The sequence below is a fragment of the Papaver somniferum genome, chromosome 4, assembly GCF_003573695.1.
Source record: "Papaver somniferum cultivar HN1 chromosome 4, ASM357369v1, whole genome shotgun sequence".
Lineage (NCBI taxonomy): Eukaryota > Viridiplantae > Streptophyta > Magnoliopsida > Ranunculales > Papaveraceae > Papaver > Papaver somniferum.
Window position 1 is genome coordinate 44,495,353 of NC_039361.1, and position 18,628 is coordinate 44,513,980.

The 18,628-nt window shown below is 36.7% G+C and overlaps 1 protein-coding gene across 1 annotated transcript; it reads left to right on the forward strand.

Annotated features, from left to right (window-relative positions):
* The first annotated feature begins 11,936 nt into the window (after positions 1-11,936).
* On the forward strand, positions 11,937-15,582 carry LOC113275321 (two-component response regulator ORR21-like). Its single transcript, XM_026524804.1, has 5 exons — positions 11,937-12,520; positions 13,083-13,235; positions 13,320-13,724; positions 13,924-14,000; positions 14,221-15,582. The coding sequence occupies exons 1-5, from the start codon at positions 12,298-12,300 to the stop codon at positions 15,391-15,393; spliced, it is 2,031 nt and encodes a 676-aa protein (XP_026380589.1). The 5' UTR covers positions 11,937-12,297; the 3' UTR covers positions 15,394-15,582.
* The last annotated feature ends 3,046 nt before the right edge of the window (positions 15,583-18,628 follow it).

Sequence of the window (18,628 nt, forward strand, 5' to 3'; positions counted from 1 at the left end):
AAATGATTAAGTAATATTTTACTACATTATATATGGATTTTCGGAGCATCTTGTAAGGGGGAGTTGATTATTATCTGTAGGTTTTACCTATTTTTTAAAAGGAGTATTGACTAAGGGGGATAACATATCGCTGTAGTATTACTTCGAAGTTGTGGTGCAATTGAACTTTGAGGAAGGTAAAAATATTATATTTCTGTATAACAATCGATGAGTAGAGTGTGATTACAACATTCTAACACAACTCTTGTTGAGTATTATGATAAGTTGTTATCTCTACGGATCTTCAATAACAAAGGTGCTAAACGGACACATGCAGAACCATATAAGAAATTGAAGTACGAAGAATTCAAGATGTTAGTTGAAGAACCAAGGAAATCAAGCGTATTGGATTTTGAGTTGAAAAGTTCTTTAGTTTTGAATCCATATGTAGTGAATAGTTTTCTTACTAAGATTGACAAATGGGGAGATTGTTAGAGCAATGCTCGGTTGAATTCGCAAGTGTTGCTATCTAATGCTTGTTTTCTATGTTAGGTGATCATAACTATATCTTGATTTCTAGTCTACTAATTCAAGTCTCATACTAGGTTAGAATTTGGTAGTTGAGTATCAGACATCACCCTCAAAAACTTAAGATCCGTGAAGACATGTGGAGAACTTCTGTATCATGTATGTGAAGACTGAACCATTCTATTTTACTTGCTATCTTACCATTTTTTTTCTATTGAGAGTATGTTTTATGACTTCAAGTAGATTCACAAAAAATAAACTTGAAGTCAATCTTGTCTTGTTAAAAATATCAAAATATGATTCTAGCAAAGATGTTCAACAGTCCTTAACAATATTAGTTCAAAACAGTTCAAGGTCTGAAAATTAGTTTGTGGATCAATTGAAAATTTCCTATGGAATGTTTCAAACATCATAAGAAAGAAGTTTAGAACTTCTGTTATTTCTTCTCAGGGTAGTTTGGCGAACCACTTCGCAAACCATAGATATCTGAGTTTCAGAAATACAGGGAAAGGTTGGCAAACCAGTTCACAAACCGTAAGTTCAGATTGGGACAATTCACGAACCGTGGCGAACTAAATTTTATATTGGTAAAAGTCTAGTAGCAACCTGACTCGTGAACAAACCTTATGGTTCATGAACCGTTTTTCCAACTGTCCCAATAAATTTAGCAGATGCTCGAAGACTTATGTTTTAAATATATTTAGCATTGCTATGACTCTCTTAAACACTTCTAACACTTCATTGATCACTTAAACACTTATGTATGTGCATCATGATTAAATTCTTAACACATGTTTAATTGAAACCCTAATTAGTGTTTCATCTAAACATAGTAAATGTTTGCTTGATTCATAAGTTATCTTAGCTTGAATTCTAAGCAACCCCCAGTCTTGAAAAACTATAAATAGAGGTGCTCTTTCAACTCGGAAATTCAATCCTGACACTTTGTGTCTTAGTTGGTTGATAGAGTCGTCCTCTATTGATTAGGTTTCCTTTGAGAAAAATAATTAGGTCTACGACTGAAAGACTACGCTTTGGGGATTCTTGAAGTCAGGTCCGAATATATTTACCTTGATAGTTCGTGTATCCTGATCTTTCTGTTATCGAGGTTCTCGTAATCTCTTTCAGACAAGATAGATAGAATTCACAAAATTCTCTTCGTCTCAGACTTTGTGATTCCTCAAGATATATATCTGAAAATTTATCTCAAGTGATTTTTTGAAGATATTTCCTGAGAGGTGGTAAAAGATCAAGACTTCTCATCTAAGTGATTGTAAGTGATCCAGATTGTGAGGTTTGCTAGCTTTATCTATTGAAAACAGATTTGCAAGCCTTGATCTTTGATCTAAAGGGAAATCAAATATGCTTATTTGTTAGAGGCAAACTGGTATAAAAAAATCTTCACTTAGGTTGAAGCAACTCTTAGGCTGTAAAAGACGTCAGCTAAGGGAATCAATTGCGTGGAACCTTCTAGGGTTCAAGAGACATAAGGAGCGCGACTATAAATGAATCGATCTCACCTACATTCCAGTCCGAAGTATAATAGTAGGCTAGTGTTTTTAGCGACTTGATACAGTTTGGTGTTCAAATCTTGACGAGGTCCCGAGGTTTTTCTGCAATTATGGATTCCTCGTTTACAAAACTTCTAGTGTCTTGTATTTTTTCTTTTCTGCATTATATTTTTTATCTTTATAATTGGATTTAAGCAGTTGTACCATTCAATCTTTGTAGATGCGGTCCATATAATTGTGATCGATTATGAGACTTGTTTCTTGTAGAATTCGTATCTTGAAAGATAGATAACAAGTTTTTTACATGGAAGAATTCCGATTGGATTATTTGGATATGACTGGATTGATCTTGGATATTCATTTTTGAGATCGTCCAAGTACTTTTCTTAACAATCATTTTCTCGGACTCCTTGTATATATACATTCTGATTGAGAAGAGATACAGATATAAACTATATATACATAATCTCAAGGATCATTAAGTTGATATACTTGCAATTATATTAGGTTTTGTCCATACAGGTTGTCGAAAAAAAAAGTTGGTGGTGTACTTGGTACCACTGCGTTTTCACAAACTCATATTTCTTATTTTGCTCATAATTCAATAGAGACACTGGAGTGCTAGTAGATCCTTCGTATTTTTTTTTTCTGGCTTATCTATTTTGCGAAAATAATAAATACAACAAAGTTTTGGAGAAGAATAACTAGGGATCAGAAAGTTTTATGTTCTGAGAAATTTGGAGAAAAATAAAGAAGGAAGGTGTGAAGAGGAATAAGAAGGTGTGTAGGCGGGATAGAGTCCACTGATTGGGGATTTTCATTATGTCGAGCACTACGGACAAAATCGCCAGCATAGAGTTTTTATCGCTGACGCTATAGTCAAAATTGCTCGATAGCATATCCACTGTTGAACCATTTTTCCATAGTAGAACGACTAGTTTTCCAGGCCATCTGGTATAACAAATAGAATTTTATGCTTGTGTGCATAGGAACTGGCCTGATAAACAAATAATTACAAGATTGATACAATAAAGAAACTAAATATCCCAGACAACAATACCCAAGAGAAAAAATAGAAAAAAATTAACTTACAAAGCCTAGAAAGATTAATGAGTAAAGACGGAGAGAATGAGATACTGGTGAAATCAGAAACTTAGGTCAAAATACTGGAAGCTTAAATGGGAAAAAAATGAAGAAAAGGCCAGAAAGAGTTGAATCTATGAAAAGGGAAGCCCAAAATGTGCACCCCAGTTTTAGAGGAGTGCACATACTTGGATTCACAAAAAAGTATCTAAAAAGCGGAATTTAGATTTGATTTTAGTTTTTAAATTTCAATAGTGAGGATAATTTAATAATTTCATCCTTTTTAGACACCCCGTATCCTTCTTATCTAGTCGGATGAAGGAAATTGTAAGCCTTAGAGTCACAACAAACAGACTCCAGACTAAATTTATATATTTACAATTTTACCGAGAACGATTGTGCTCGATTATTCTCTCTATTATCTCTCATCTCATTTCGTCCCTGCCTGAACCTCTTTCTCAGGCCTTTTTTCTTAACCGTTAGAAGCCATTCTGGCATCTAACGGCTAGTTTTCGTCGGTGTTTCTGACGGGAATCCCCATGAACAATTGTTTCATAATCATTACCTAACCCCTATTATGAATTCTTATGGAAAATTAATCACTAGCATCAACAACTCGAATAACAGAATTACCAAGCCTTGGAAAGTTACTGAAATTACTCTCGGTGCATTCTGAAATCACATTTACCCTAATCATATCACTAAAACTCTGAGATATAGCTTTTGCATCAGCAATAAGAAAGTTGAAAACAACAAGAAGAAGAACTTCGCTATTCAATTAGATACAATCCGAATATCTCTGAAATCTCACCGTAATCACAATCTTGTTGAATTCATCTCTAATTCTAAAACTGTGAAAGCTTGTACCATTCACAAAAAGTATAAAAAAAGAATATCATCACTAGCAACAACGTCAGACACACAATTACTTAAGTAACTCATTGTAACAAGCAAAATCATAGTTTCTTTTCACTATATGTTAATCAGAGTTTTCAATCGGAAGCTAAGAGCAACCTCCCAAATATCTCTTTCCTAGTATTTTATTCTGGTGGAACAATCTGTCTAAACAATTACCTAATTGTCCTACTTCAGTCTTATCAATTCAAAACCAAAACTACAAGCCTTCTAACTGTCCGGAACCAAAACAAATACTTTTTTATGCCTCGCTGGACAAATTTATAACAACAATAACTGCAACATTCCTAAAATTCAACGCCACTGCTCAAATCACAAAGACTTCAAACACTGCATTCATAAAGTCTGGCCGTCTTTCACTAGAAAAAACCATATATCATTCAACCATAATTCTCATAAATTTAAATACAAAAATAAAAATAAACACACAGATAGAAAAGTTGTCCATCATAACCCAAAATATCAAACCTCCCTTATTGTCCATCTTCCCCAATCTTACCTGACTTAGGAATGATTTTCAACATTCAAAGTAAATTCACCAACAAGAACTTCCCATCTAAGCTCCTCTCCGGTGAGTCTGACTTTGAGTTCCCTGGCTAACGCTCGGCATGCAACTCCTAGCGACTCGGGATGGAGATGGACGAATCGGATGCATTGTGCACGTACTCGTGCTAGTTCTAGAGAAGGCTGTGCTGGAACATCATCTATTACTGGTCGGACACCTACTAGATCGGATATTACAGCTAGACCGACTGGACTAGTAGGATCTGCTGGATTATTACATGGATTAGCAACTGGTGCCAAAAACCTCCCGTCCAAGACCAGCCATTGTTGGACACAGGACATCAAGAACAAGGAAATGCATTGGGGCATCAAAATTTCAAGTATGCATAGCAAGTATCTGCACAAACTGGCTCACATCTGCTGGCATGTGATGAACATAAATCCAACCCACCCAACTCCGGCCACAAGGAATCGATCAACGACAAAATCCACCCCCTCGTGAACCATAACTACACCAAATTGAGGATTCACAACATACAATTTTCATCGATCATCATCGGAATCTTGATTGGGCTTCATGGTAGGTATTTTTGGTTTTGTGTCAATCTCAGAATAAGTTTCAGTTTCAATAGGTGCCTTTCTTTTACCCTTAGCTTTTGCATGCTCATCCTCATAACATGCATCGAGATCAGTTTCATTGTGAGTATCATATTCACCCATTTTGAATTTATCCCCATCAACCATCTCAGCATCATCATTAATCTTGACACCATCACCGTCATCGACACGATCACCACTGCTACTACCAACTTCATAGTTCTTACTCTGAATTATAAATGGATTACTCGCATAATAAAAAGGAGGATTGTGGTGATTGATTACCTGAGCCAATGCTTCAATGGGGTTATTCTAAAAGATGAGATGATAAACTCCAGGGCAACCGAGCCTACTTGATTTTTGATCACTTCCTTTTTAACAGAAAGATTATGATGAAGATTATTCAAATGCCAATCAAAGCTGTACTCAAAACTCAGAGATTCACAACCCTGAGGAAACACAATACCATATTTATGGCAATATCTCTATTGCATACTCATGAGTAATAGCAATATATATATATATATATATATATATATTTGAGAGCAAGATGGAACATGCAAACAAAATGGAGATGAAAAATGCAATAGCTTACATTGCCTCCTCCTCCAATGGCCCAATTACTTTTGGTGCTCATCCCTCTAGTCATGGTAACAAAGAAATCCCTCAACACCCGAAGGTGCTTGCTTGTGAAACTAGAAATAAAAATTTGTGCATTTCCAAAAAGATCCTAGGTACCCATAAGAAGAAGCTCCCAAACTTAAAAGCATCTGCAAGATCTCATGTCCACCAAAATACTGCCAATTCTGTCGGAAGCTCTGACATAATCAGTTTCCCAGTCTCTCTTCCACCAAAACCTTTTCCTTTAAACTCCCTATCCACTTTAGCCCAAATCACACTCAAAATGGATGTTGAAATATCCAAGAAGAAAAAGGAGTCTAAGAAAAAATCCTATTACTTTAAGAAGACTAATGAATACTCCCTTGAAATTATCCTTTTTGAGACATAAAGAAATAAGTCTTCTAATGTGAGTGAACTTGAAGCTTCAAAAAGTTGCAAATACCTGGATATCACTTCTTCTGAGCGGTTGACCTTCACTCAAAATATGGCTAATGGTACTTTGGAAAGCTCATCAACTACAATCATGGTACAATTTCTAACTCCTCCCTTATTAATACATGACATGCGCATCTCTAATTTACAAGACTTAAGTGCATATTTAACATTAATATCTATACTCTCTATTTTACCTGCATTGTGAACAAAGTTAAGCATTATTAAAATTTAGCTCGAATCCTTATCTTCAATTATCCCAACGTTTTCATTTCTGGAAATTATTTACTTCTTTGACTTAGAATTATCAAGGATTAGGAACAAGAGATGCAAAGAGGTACCTTAATGATATGCATAACAAGCTTAACCCTGACATTATCTTCCTATCTGAGGCAAAACAAAAGAAGGAAAATCTCAAAAAAAATCATGCAGGAAATAATTGTGTATAACTATTGGTTTGTTGAACCAGGAGGGGCTAGTGGCAATGCTGGTGGGCTTGCATTGATATGGAAAAGTGTCCTATCCATAGATATTATTGATTTCTCACTTAACCATATCAATGCCATAGCCAACACTGCTAGTAGCCCTCCTTGGATCTTCACTAGTTACTATGGCAGTCCTTATGACTTAAAAAAAAGTCAGAGTCGTGGAAAATGTGGAAAATAATGCTCTTACGTACTAATCATCTCCCTTGGATTTTTATTAGAGATTTTAATTTCATTTTCCATGAATCGTATAGTGTCAACCCGATTGATAACGTGGAAGCTAACTTCTTTCACAATAAAATAATGCATATGGATTTGGTCGATATAGGTTTTACTGGTTGTCCTTTCACATGGTCTAACAAAAGATCTGGTCCTTCTCTTACTGAGCAAAGACTAGATAGAGGTCTTGTCTTTCATGGCTGGTTTCTTCTTTATCCTAACACCACCATATCAAATATGCTGGCTATAAGGTCATACCACTATCCTATCATTCTAAACTCAAAATCCTCCCTGGAAAAGTGGTAGCATTCATATAAAATTCTTTGGGACTTGGTTGCAACATGAAAATTGTAAAAAAAAATTATAGCTGATTGATGGAGTAAGAATTTCTCTGGCTCCAGCGCTTTTCTTATAGCCAGAACTCAAAGATATAAAACTTTGAGAGTATGGAACAAAGAAGTCTATGACAATGAAATTGCAAAAATCTTCTGGATTGGCTCCACAAAAATTACTTCAGTTTCGATAAAGGGGATGCCCTAAAAATAGCAAGAAAGAACATCAAAGACTGGCTTGATATTAATGAATGTTTCTAGAAAATCAAGAGCAGGGACCAAGTTATCAAATTAGGAGACAAGAATACAAATACTTTCATAGAGCCACCAAATGTAAATCTAGAAGAAATAAAATTGACACAATTCAATATAAAACAGGGGATTGGATTAATGAGTATCAAGAAGTCACTGCTTGCTTCACCAACCACTTCTCTAAAATGGCTACTTCTGAAAAAATAAACATAAACCCTGACATAATCAACCTCATTTCCACCACTATTACCCTCCATGATAGTACCATTTTAAACAGACTCCCTGATATGAATGAGATAAAGGTCATTCTCTTCAGTATGGCTTGGGAAAAAGCCCCTGATGATTTCCCTTCTAACTTCTTCCAAGCTAACTGGGATATATTTGGTGTTGATATTATCAAGATGGTCCAACATTTCTTCACATATGGTCACATGCTCAAAGAAATGAATTCCACATTCGTATCCCTTATCCCTAAAATTGGTAACCCATGTTCCCCAAGTCACTTCAGACTTATAAGCTATTGCAACACTACCTATAATATTATATATAAAATCCTAGCTCATAGAATGAAAGCTTATCCCAACAAGATTATACTCTCTACCAATCTGCTTTCACACCTATCAGACAAATCTCTGATAATATTTTTATAGCTCATGAAATCATTCACTCCATGAGGTCCAAAAGAGAAAATAAATGCGAAAATGGTAATATGGGTATAAAAATTGATATGGCCAGAGTCTTTGACATAGTGGAGAGTTTCTAATAACTATAATGAAGAAAATTGGCTTTAATGATCAATGGTGTGGAAAATTTATCAGTGCATCTCCACCACTACTTATGCTGTTCTCATCAATGTCTCCCCTGACAAAATTTTCAAACCCACCAGGGGGCTAAGACAAGGTGATCCTCTATCCCCTTATCTCTTTTTATTATGTATGGAAGCTCTCTCTAGAACTCTCATTCAAGATGAGGATATGAGGCTTATCATTGGGATATAAATTTACAAGAATGCCCTTCATCAACCATCTTCTTTTTGTTGATGATTGCACGATTTTCTGCAAGGAAAACAAGATTGAGAGTCAAAATCTAATGGATATCCTTCAAATCTTTACTGAAACTGCAGGTTAACTCACCGATTTCAGTAAGTCTGGTGTTTTTTCCAGCAATAATACTGATCCTAACCTTATCAGCACCATCGGTAATACTATGGGAGTACAAACCCTTCAGTTAAATGACAAGTACCCGGGATCTCCTCTCTTTACTCATAGAAGCAAGATTACTTCTTTCAAATCTGAATTGATAAACTCAAGCTTAGACTGGTTAGCTGGAAGAATGGACCTCTCATCCCTATTGGTAGACATGTTTTCATCAAATCCTTTACTTCCACCACCAAAATTTACCAGATGAAACGCTTCAAACTTCCAAAGTAAACCCGTCAAGACCTCAAAAGATGCAAAGAGACTTTTTCTGGGGAAAGAGTCTAGATAATCCTCAAGGATACCACCTAAAATCCTGGACTGTTGTGTGTAAACCCAAAGACATGGGAGGTCTGTATTTCATGAATATGGAACACTTCAATAGCTCTATGATAACTAAAATTGGTTAGATATTGGAGAAAGACAAGGACTCCCCCTGGTATCAACTAGTGGATACTAAATACCTTATTGGTAAAAACGTTCTCAACATAGATACAAAATCTAAAGATGGAGATTCTTGGATATGGAAAGGCATTCTGGAAGGCGTCAACAAAATTTAAAAATATAGCTTTTGGAGAATTGGAATGACAAGAAAATCAAAATTTTGGAGGATATCTGGATTCCTACAATTTCTTTCCAAGTTCTTAAACCTGCTAATTGTCATTCTGATCTCATTAGGGTTGAGCACCTTCTATTACCGAAAGATGAATGTAATGCCACTCTAATAAATACTTGGTTAAACACTGTCACTTCTCAAGTCATTCTTAAAATTATTCCTCAAACTGGGGAATATGATAACATCTTGTGGATCTCACTGATTCTGGAGATTTCAAAGTCAAATCTCTTTATAGAGCCAAGATGGATAACATTCATAGTAATGATGTCCAGACTAGCAACTGGAAGGCTTTGTGGAGCATGGACATTGATCCACTAATCCAGATTTTATTATGGAAATGTTCCCATGAAATTCTCCCTACAAATGCTAAAACTGCTAGCATCCTCCAATATATTGATCATATATGCTAGATATGCAATAGTGGGGAGGAAACTATGGCACACATGTTCCTAAATTAGCCCACTGCTACCCCAATATGGAAATTACTGCTTGGTACCTCTCATGGAAAGTTTGATGCAACAAAAACTTCATAGACTGGTTAAACTCTTGGTTTATCTCTGGAACCACCAACACTAGCAACAATATTTATGCAACTACTTGCTGGTATATCTGGAAGGCTAGGTGTGACTATATCTTCAATCACATTCAGCCAAATGCCAGACACACTACTCTTAGTATCCAACAGAATCTGTGTAATCATATTAGGGTTTTCCATCAACATGACCATATCTTGAATTCTAACCCTCACAATGAGAATTGTGGGATTATAACAAATGATGAAACTTCAAATTACTCTCTTGATTCTGACCATAGAGGAGTTTTTGGCATAACTATCAAATTATGCACCCTTCAGAATCTTGAAACTCTGGTTTATTTCACTGCTCTTCCAACTAAGGATTTTGCAGGAAACATCATCGGGACTAGAGGACATCCATGATACAATGGAGAACGGGGACCAACAAGAGGAGCAGACCCACCCTTCGATTGGGTCAAGGGATTGCAGCACACCAGCATTGAAATTCAAGATGAATCCATGGAAATCCTAGTTCTTTTCACTATGTGTTATCACAGTGCGGTCCAAGGCAGATTCCATCTCAGTTACTATGAAAGAAGTAGAAGAGAAGCAAATGTAAACAATGATCAGGGTTTGTGTTTTACTAGAACCACAAACACTAACAACAACATTTATGCAACTGCTTGCCGGTATATATGGAAGGATAGGTGTGACTATATCTTCAATCACATTCAACCAAATGCCAGACACACTACTATTAGTATCCAGCAGAATCCGTGTAATCATAATAGGGTTTCCCATCTACATGACCATATCTTGAATTCTAACCCTCACAATGAGAATTGCGGGATTATAACAAATGATGAAACTACAAATTACTCTCTTGATTCTGACCAAAGAGGAGTTTTTGGCATCACTATCAAAATATGCACCCTTCAAAATCCTGAAAATCTGGTTTATTTCACTGCTCTTCCAACTATGGATTTTGCAGAAACATCATTGGGACTAGAGGACATCCATGATACAACGGAGAATGAGGAGCAACACGAGGAGCATACCTAGCCTTCGATTGGGGTCAAGGGATTGCAACACACCAACGTTGAAATTCAAGATGAATCCATGAAAATCCTAGTTCGCTTCACCATGCACTATCACAGTGCGGTTCAAAACAAATTGCATCTCACTTACCATGAAAAAAATTAGAAGAGAAGCAAATATAAACAATGATCAGGGCTTGCATTTTGTTTCTATTGTTTTAGTTGGTCCCAAAATGATCCATACACTTCAAAACTTGGATGCATTTAACTTAGCTATGAATCGTAAAAACTCTATCATCAGGAGTAGTGGTATTCCAACAGCCACCAACTCCACCTTGTTCACAACTTAGGTTGTTCTCAACCTAAATTTTTCTATAAAAAAAATGGATTGCTTATATAGCAACTTTGGTCTCCATTGTGGATGCTTAGTGATTTTTCATGTTTTAAGAAAATATTCAGTCTCCAACAAAAACGTCAAAGGTCAATGAACCCTGAACCAAAGTAATCTTTTTATGGGTAGGGATGTTTTTTTTTTTCCACCTCGTTGGGTTCAGGAGATTTTGATCTTAAAAGCAAAACTTTCACTAGATTGCACACCAAATTGCCATTACAAAGCTCCGAGCATATTTGTGAAATCTGCTCTTTAAATTCGCTCATTCATTTACTAGGGATCTCATCTTTTGTCCTTTAAAAAAATAATCATGGCCGCCACTCAGTCCAATCCTAAACAACTGCACCACTGAAAAGAGAATGAGCAGGAGTAAATATAATAATTACCTCACTCAGTAATAAAAGTAAGTGTGTCATTTAAAAACTCTTCTGATAACTTACTTTTAAACTCACTCAGTAATGGAGTTTTCTTACCTGGCTCGCGCTATCTTTCTCTCCAATTCCCATCTCAGTTCAATTTATTAAACCCACTCTCACCTTCACTCAAAATTACCCACATCATATATAACCACTAACATACCCACTAACATTCATCAGACCAATCACAATCCACAACTATATGTCATTTGTTCACCCCATGTTAAAACTGGGTGAACAAAATGATAGTCTCCTATATCCTATCTTTTCGTTTTTATTAAATTCATAGTCTTTTTCCATTTTTAGTTCCTCTATGCAAGAGTAGTCTTCTCTTCTCTATCTATAGAGCTGCCCCTCTCAAACAAACAAAAAATAAATAAAATACTCACCTGAAAATCCCTTTATCAATCAAAAGAAGAAACAAAGAATTCTCTCTTCTCAGATCTCAAAATTAACCAGTCTTGTTTCTCTCAGCAGATCTAGTCTTCAATTTGAACAAACAGATTCTGTAAGTGCTTGATTTCTGGGTTGAAAATGAGATTAGTATGGGTTTGGAGACCTGGCTATTGAAATTCAATGGAGTATGGCTGAAGATCTGATATTTTTGTGTTAGTTGGAAAGAGTTATTTGGAGAATTTGAAGGGCAAGAAGAAGTTTTGGGGGTAAAAGATGGCAGCTGTACAGAAATATCAAGTAGTATCAAGTATGAGTACAAGTGGTAGTAATTATGGATCTAGTAGTATTAGTAATACTAATAAGGTTGTTGTTGATAGTGGTGGTGGAGGTGGTGTTTCTGATCAGTTTCCTGTTGGATTAAGAGTTCTTGTTGTTGATGATGATGCTACTTGTTTGAGGATTTTGGAGCAGATGTTAAGGAGGTGCATGTATCTAGGTATGTTTATGTTTTAGGGTTTATGACTTTAATTAATTAGATGATTAATTCAATTAATTCTCTTCTAATCATTATTAGCTTATGTAATGATATGCAGTTAATTCAAATATGTTAATTTGCTGAAACTTTAGAAGCTTTAGATAGTTAATGGGAGATTGTTTTAATAATTAATATAGACTGTTAAGGTACCTTCAAAATTTAAGCCTTTTGGGGGGTTATATATTGTTAAAGTTTCAATTGGCTGATCATGCACATGGTTTATTATGCATGAGTTATGAAAGAAGTCTAGTATGTAACACTGTTAAGGGAGAAAACTAGAGACACTGAAAGGCTCTGATAGAAGAACATGAGAGATTGAGGGATACCCTTGTGGTTTCGCTGGAACTTAGCCATCATCTACAATGATTAATCATCTCCTGCACCCCAGAAATGCAATATGCTAAGTTTGTATGGCCGAAACTCAACACTAGGTTCGAGTGTTTTGGACTGTTAGCGACTCTGATGTTGTCCAGTTGCTTTTATGAGAATCTAACACCAAAAAAAAATGGTTATTTGGTTTCAGTTACGACTTGTTGCCAGGCTACTGTGGCTTTGAATCTCCTCCGGGAAAGGAAGGGTTGTTTTGATGTGGTAATAAGTGACGTGCACATGCCTGATATGGATGGATTTAAACTCCTTGAACTTGTTGGGCTGGAAATGGACCTTCCTGTTATCAGTGAGTGAATTGCTATTATTTTTTTTCTTCTATTTAAGCTTTTATCTGTACATGGTTGTAAACTAATATGAATTCCTTGTACAGTGATGTCAGCTGATGGGCGCACAAGTGCTGTTATGCGAGGAATCAAACATGGAGCTTGTGATTATTTAATTAAGCCAGTAAGGTTCGAGGAGTTAAAGAACATATGGCAGCATGTTGTTCGGAAAAAGTATGGTGGAAGTAAAGAGCCTGAACAATCAGGTAGTGTAGAAGAAAGCGGTGATCGCTATAAACAAGGCGGTGATGACGCAGACTATGCCTCTTCTGCTAATGAGGGAACGGATGGTAGTTGGAAGGTTCAGAAAAAAAGGAAGGATACCAAAGATGAAGAAGATGACGGGGAGTACGATAATGATGATCCTTCTGCAGCCAAGAAGCCACGTGTGGTGTGGTCAGTAGAGCTCCATCAGCAATTTGTCAGTGCCGTGAACCAACTTGGAATTGACAGTATGAACTTTGTCCCTTATCCTTTGTGTTCCTTTGCAAAATGCATGCACTGTTTCCCCTATTGAACATGTTATTTACTCTCGGGCATTCGGGTTAAAACCACAATTTAATACATCCCCTTGCATGCTCAAACTAGCATGTCAAAATCTCGTCGCTGTTCTCTATTTATTAGTGATGAAGTTTCCTACCTTCCTTGCAGAGGCGGTTCCAAAGAGAATTCTTGAATTAATGAACGTTCCAGGTCTTACCAGAGAAAATGTTGCAAGCCATCTGCAGGTTTGATTCTTATTTTCCAGGATTCTGGTTTCATATTTTGCATCCTTATGTTATACTTCTACCACCATTAACCTTTTACTGGAAAAATTGACTTGGTTCTGATTCCTAAGATTTGCTTGTATCATTTGTGATAGTGATATATCATGATAGATTTATCTTAAAATAATCTGGTTCCTCATTCTTGCTTTATCTCTCATCTGGTGTCACTTGATTTGGGCAGAAATTCAGATTATACTTGAAGAGATTAAGTGGAGTAGCTCATCAGCAGGGTGGGGTGTCTAGTCCTTTCTACAGCCCTGTAGACTCAAATCCCAAGCTTGGTTCATTAGGTAGGCTTGATATTCAGGCGTTGGCTGCATCTGGTCAAATTCCAGCTCAAACATTAGCTGCTCTACATGCTGAGGTTTTAGGTCGACCAACAGGCACACTAGTTTTGTCAGATATGGACAAACCTGTTCTCTTACAGTCATCATTGCAGAGTCATAAAGTCCTACCCGGTGAACGAAGAGCCTCTTATGGTCACCCTATTGTTAAATCGAGTATACCCAAACAGTTCTCTCAATCTCACTTACCTATGGAAGATTTTCCTTCAATGTTTGGATCATGGCCTTCAAACAATATGAGTACAGTGAACTCCTTAGGCAACCATGGAGATTTGAATACCCAAAACAGTAACATGTTGATGCAGATGTTTCAGCAGCAGCAGCAGTCCGGTTTACCCGAAACCAGCCATGGAACTAATGTGCAGCCGTCTTGCGTTGTAGTCCCCTCTCAATCTCCAACCAGTTATCAAGCTGTAAATGCTTCCATCCATCTAAATCAGAATTCTGCATTTAGCAGCTCCCCAGTGATCGATTATAATCTACTGTCTTCTCAATCAAATTCTGTCTCAGTTGGTCTAGGTCAACAAATCTCAGATGTTGATCACTTCAAAAACAATGGTGTCCTGAACGGGTACTCACTTCCAGTTTCCGTTTCTCAATCTATGTCATTTTCCCCACCAGTCCAGGCCGACAACAACGCAAGTTGGCAAGTCCAGAGTCCTGGCATGGGTTTTAGTACTACTAGTAAATTGTCAGGACTTGCTCCTAATATGAACGAGATTCAGAGTTCTATATATATCCCTACAAACAGTGACTCATCCAGTCAAGGAAGAACTATGAACCTTGGGTTTGTTAACAGAGGGACTTCATATCCTAGCAGGTTCGCAGTGGATGATTTTGATTCATCTTTTGACAATGTAAACAGTGTGAGAACATCTGCAGACAATTACGGCATTGGAGACAGAGTAAAGCAAGAGACCAATTTAGAGTTTGCAGAGAGTGATAATGTCACGTTGCCTGTACTCCAACATTACCCTCCGAATGATCTCATGAGTGTGCTATCTAAGTAAAGAATGTAATGAATGTATATCTGTTGAAGGCCTTAATGTATTTGTGGGGGGCCTTTGTTGTTGTTGTGAAATCTGTCATTTGTCACTGTGTGCATCATCTCATTTGCGCATTGCCTGGTTTACTTAAAAATTGTAATGAAATTCTCACATTTTTAGCTGGAAAAAATGATGTTGGTTGATTGTTGAAAATTACCACTAATAAATGAGTCCATAAGATCAGGCAGTGTTATCTCGAGCTTCATTTATATCCTTAATTCCAATCTTGGATTCTACCTTTTCTAGGCTCAGCTGACTGTAGTTTCTCATGTTGCATTTTGTGCAGACTTCCTTGCTTCAAACATTTGCACAAGAGTTGCCCAATTACTCTATGGGGCGGATAAGATTGCATGGATCCATATCAATTAATTTGGGTATGTTGAATCCTTCTACAGAATACCTGTATGTTGTGCAAAATCTTATCTTTTAGCACTGTCAGGACCCATCAAACAGTATCTTTGGAATCATTGATAGATCCAAGGAACTCCAGCAAGCTGTACATCCATCTGACTGCTTTGCACGCCTGCGATTTAGTGCATATTCGCCCCAAAAGCTCTTCCAAACTCATACGTACAGATCCTGCTGGTATCTCCCCCGATAGGTGCTACAGTCTAAATTCTAGATTTAGAAATTGCAAAAGCCTTTTGAAAATGGTGGGGTCTTTAAGAAAATCTTTTTTTAAATAAAGTAATAATTTTATTGATTAAGAAGTTTCAGGCACATAAGACCTGTTTAGAACAGACTCTAACCAAGGAGAGTAATCTGAGTACTCTTCCAACATAAGTTTATCCCTCCTAACTCTTTTAGAAATTACATCTGCAGCACTATTTAGATCTCTGCTAACATAAGAGATTTGGCAGACATTAAAGTGATTATTTTCCCATCTGACTTGGTTAATATCAGATGTAATTGAACGCACTACTACTTGTGCATCAGCTTTAAGATGAATTTTCTGAATGTCAAGACCCTTAACCCAGCTCAAAGCCTCCAGGATAGCCATGCATTCACCAGCTTCAGGATCGATCAGTCCGTCTGCATAGGAGCCCTTGACTCCATCATAAGTACCTGCAAAAGAACCATCCCAGTGCCAGCTGTATTAGTAAGACGATAAAAAGAAGCATCTACGTTAACTGTAACAATTTCTGAGCTTTCCTGTGCCACTGCAATGCTTGTAGAATCTCATTAGATAAACTAATATTATGAAGATGAAAATTTATTCTAGAGACAGTGGATATGGGATTTAGGGTTTTGTTTTCAAAGATGCATTCGCATCTCTCCTTCCAAATAACCCAACAGCCAACCATCAAAGTTTCTTTCCACATATTTTGTTCCATCGGACCTGTGTTGTTAGAATTAGAAAACCGTGATATCATCCATTCCTCAATACTACCACAACTTCTTGCAACTTGATCAATGTTGATATTCAAGCATCTCCAGACTGCGCGCGCATGGTCACAGATCAGAAGGAGGTGAAAAAGAGATTCTTCAGAATGTCTGCAGATTTCACAATGGCGCTCAATGGAATTGTTATACTGACTTCAAGTGGGAAGGGGTCTATAAGAAAATCATTAATAAGAAATGGTCGGAAAATATGGGGTTCCGCGTAAAGAATACCATCGAAATCGTATTATAACCCTGGCACCATGGTTTGTCGTACCAGGAAAACGGTGTAATATCAATATCCATCCGGAATATCGATACAATGAGATTGTGACGAGCCATGATTTGATTTTTCAGGTGGAAAGACGTGAAAAAATATTTAAAGTGAAAGATAGCAACCAGTGTACAAAATGCCAGCCTTCACCACCCAATTTTATTTCTATTTTGGCGTTTTTGGCGTTTCCTACCCGCATGTCAGATCTTCAATGATGTAGCATTGTGGGAACTATCTTTTCTTTTTCCACCGCATTGTGCTTGAGCTTACATAGTTATGCACATTATGCAACCCCGTTACCTACCAATGCAACATGCCCATCCTTTCTTGCAAACAATACTCCATCCTTGATGTGTTGAATTTTTGTTTGTTTCAGAAGTGTTTGGATCAAATTTTATTAAGATTTCTGAAAGCAAAATCAATGAACCCGGAGAAGGCTGCAAAGATGTTTGTTGAACGGGAAAAATGGAGGGTAGAATTCGTTCCATTAGGTTTCATACCTGAGAGCGAAATCGCATATAAATTGGGGGATAAAAAGATGTACTTACAAGGTCTGACTAAAATCGGACAACAACCATTTCTGTTCTGTAAAGGTAGCAGATATTTCACTTCCGCATCCAAGGATCCACTTCAATTCAAGAGTAAGATATTTTCTTTGAATTTTTCTACCTTGTAAGAAAGAAAAATTAATAAAGTGTCAAATTTTACAATGTCAACTATGCAAGGTACAAGCCGTATGTGACAACAACACCAATAGTTCCGCGAGAACTGTAAAAATGCAAACAGTTGAGTTTGTATAAGGCCATATGTAAACACCGATGGCACGGAAAATCAATCCGATGTTTGGTTTTTCTCTTTCAAGTTATGAGGAATCTAGAATTCTTGACAGTCTAATTTACTCTGGTCTCTTTCTGTGTCTCATTTTGCAGAGTTCATAGTCTATCCGTTTGACAAAGCGATTGCCAGGTACATTATCATGACTGCTAATGGGATACCGGTTTACCAGGATGATACCAAAATCCATATAAAACAAATTAGAAAGTTTTCTGTTATGCGGATTTAGTAATGTCCTCGATAACCTGCCACCCCATTAGCAATGTTGTACATTTTGTGCATTTTTTTTTAACATTGTATACTTGGAAAGTATTTGTGCTGAAAAGATTTGTTTCCGGTACCTCCAATCAAAATGGTAAAATTATTGAGAGTCGGACAATATAAAAGTTCTGATCGGTCTAATTTTTCTACTGGTCTGTATTTAGTTCTTTCAAGGAGGGAAAAGAAATAGGGAATGAGAAGATAACCAATAAGAGTATTGACGCTCGTGGTTTCACTGTTACCATTCACGAAAAAGTAAGTGCTAATCTTTTAAGGATATCTTTATCTTTGATACGGGTGCAGGCTTATTATCCGGGAGACTAGGAAAAATGTATATGCTAAATATTCCTGGGTTCTTTGTTAGTTTTTGGAAGATGTTTTCTGTATTTCTAGATAAAGATATCCAAGAAAATGTAAGTGCTAATCCTTTAGCTTCAATTATTCTTTGAT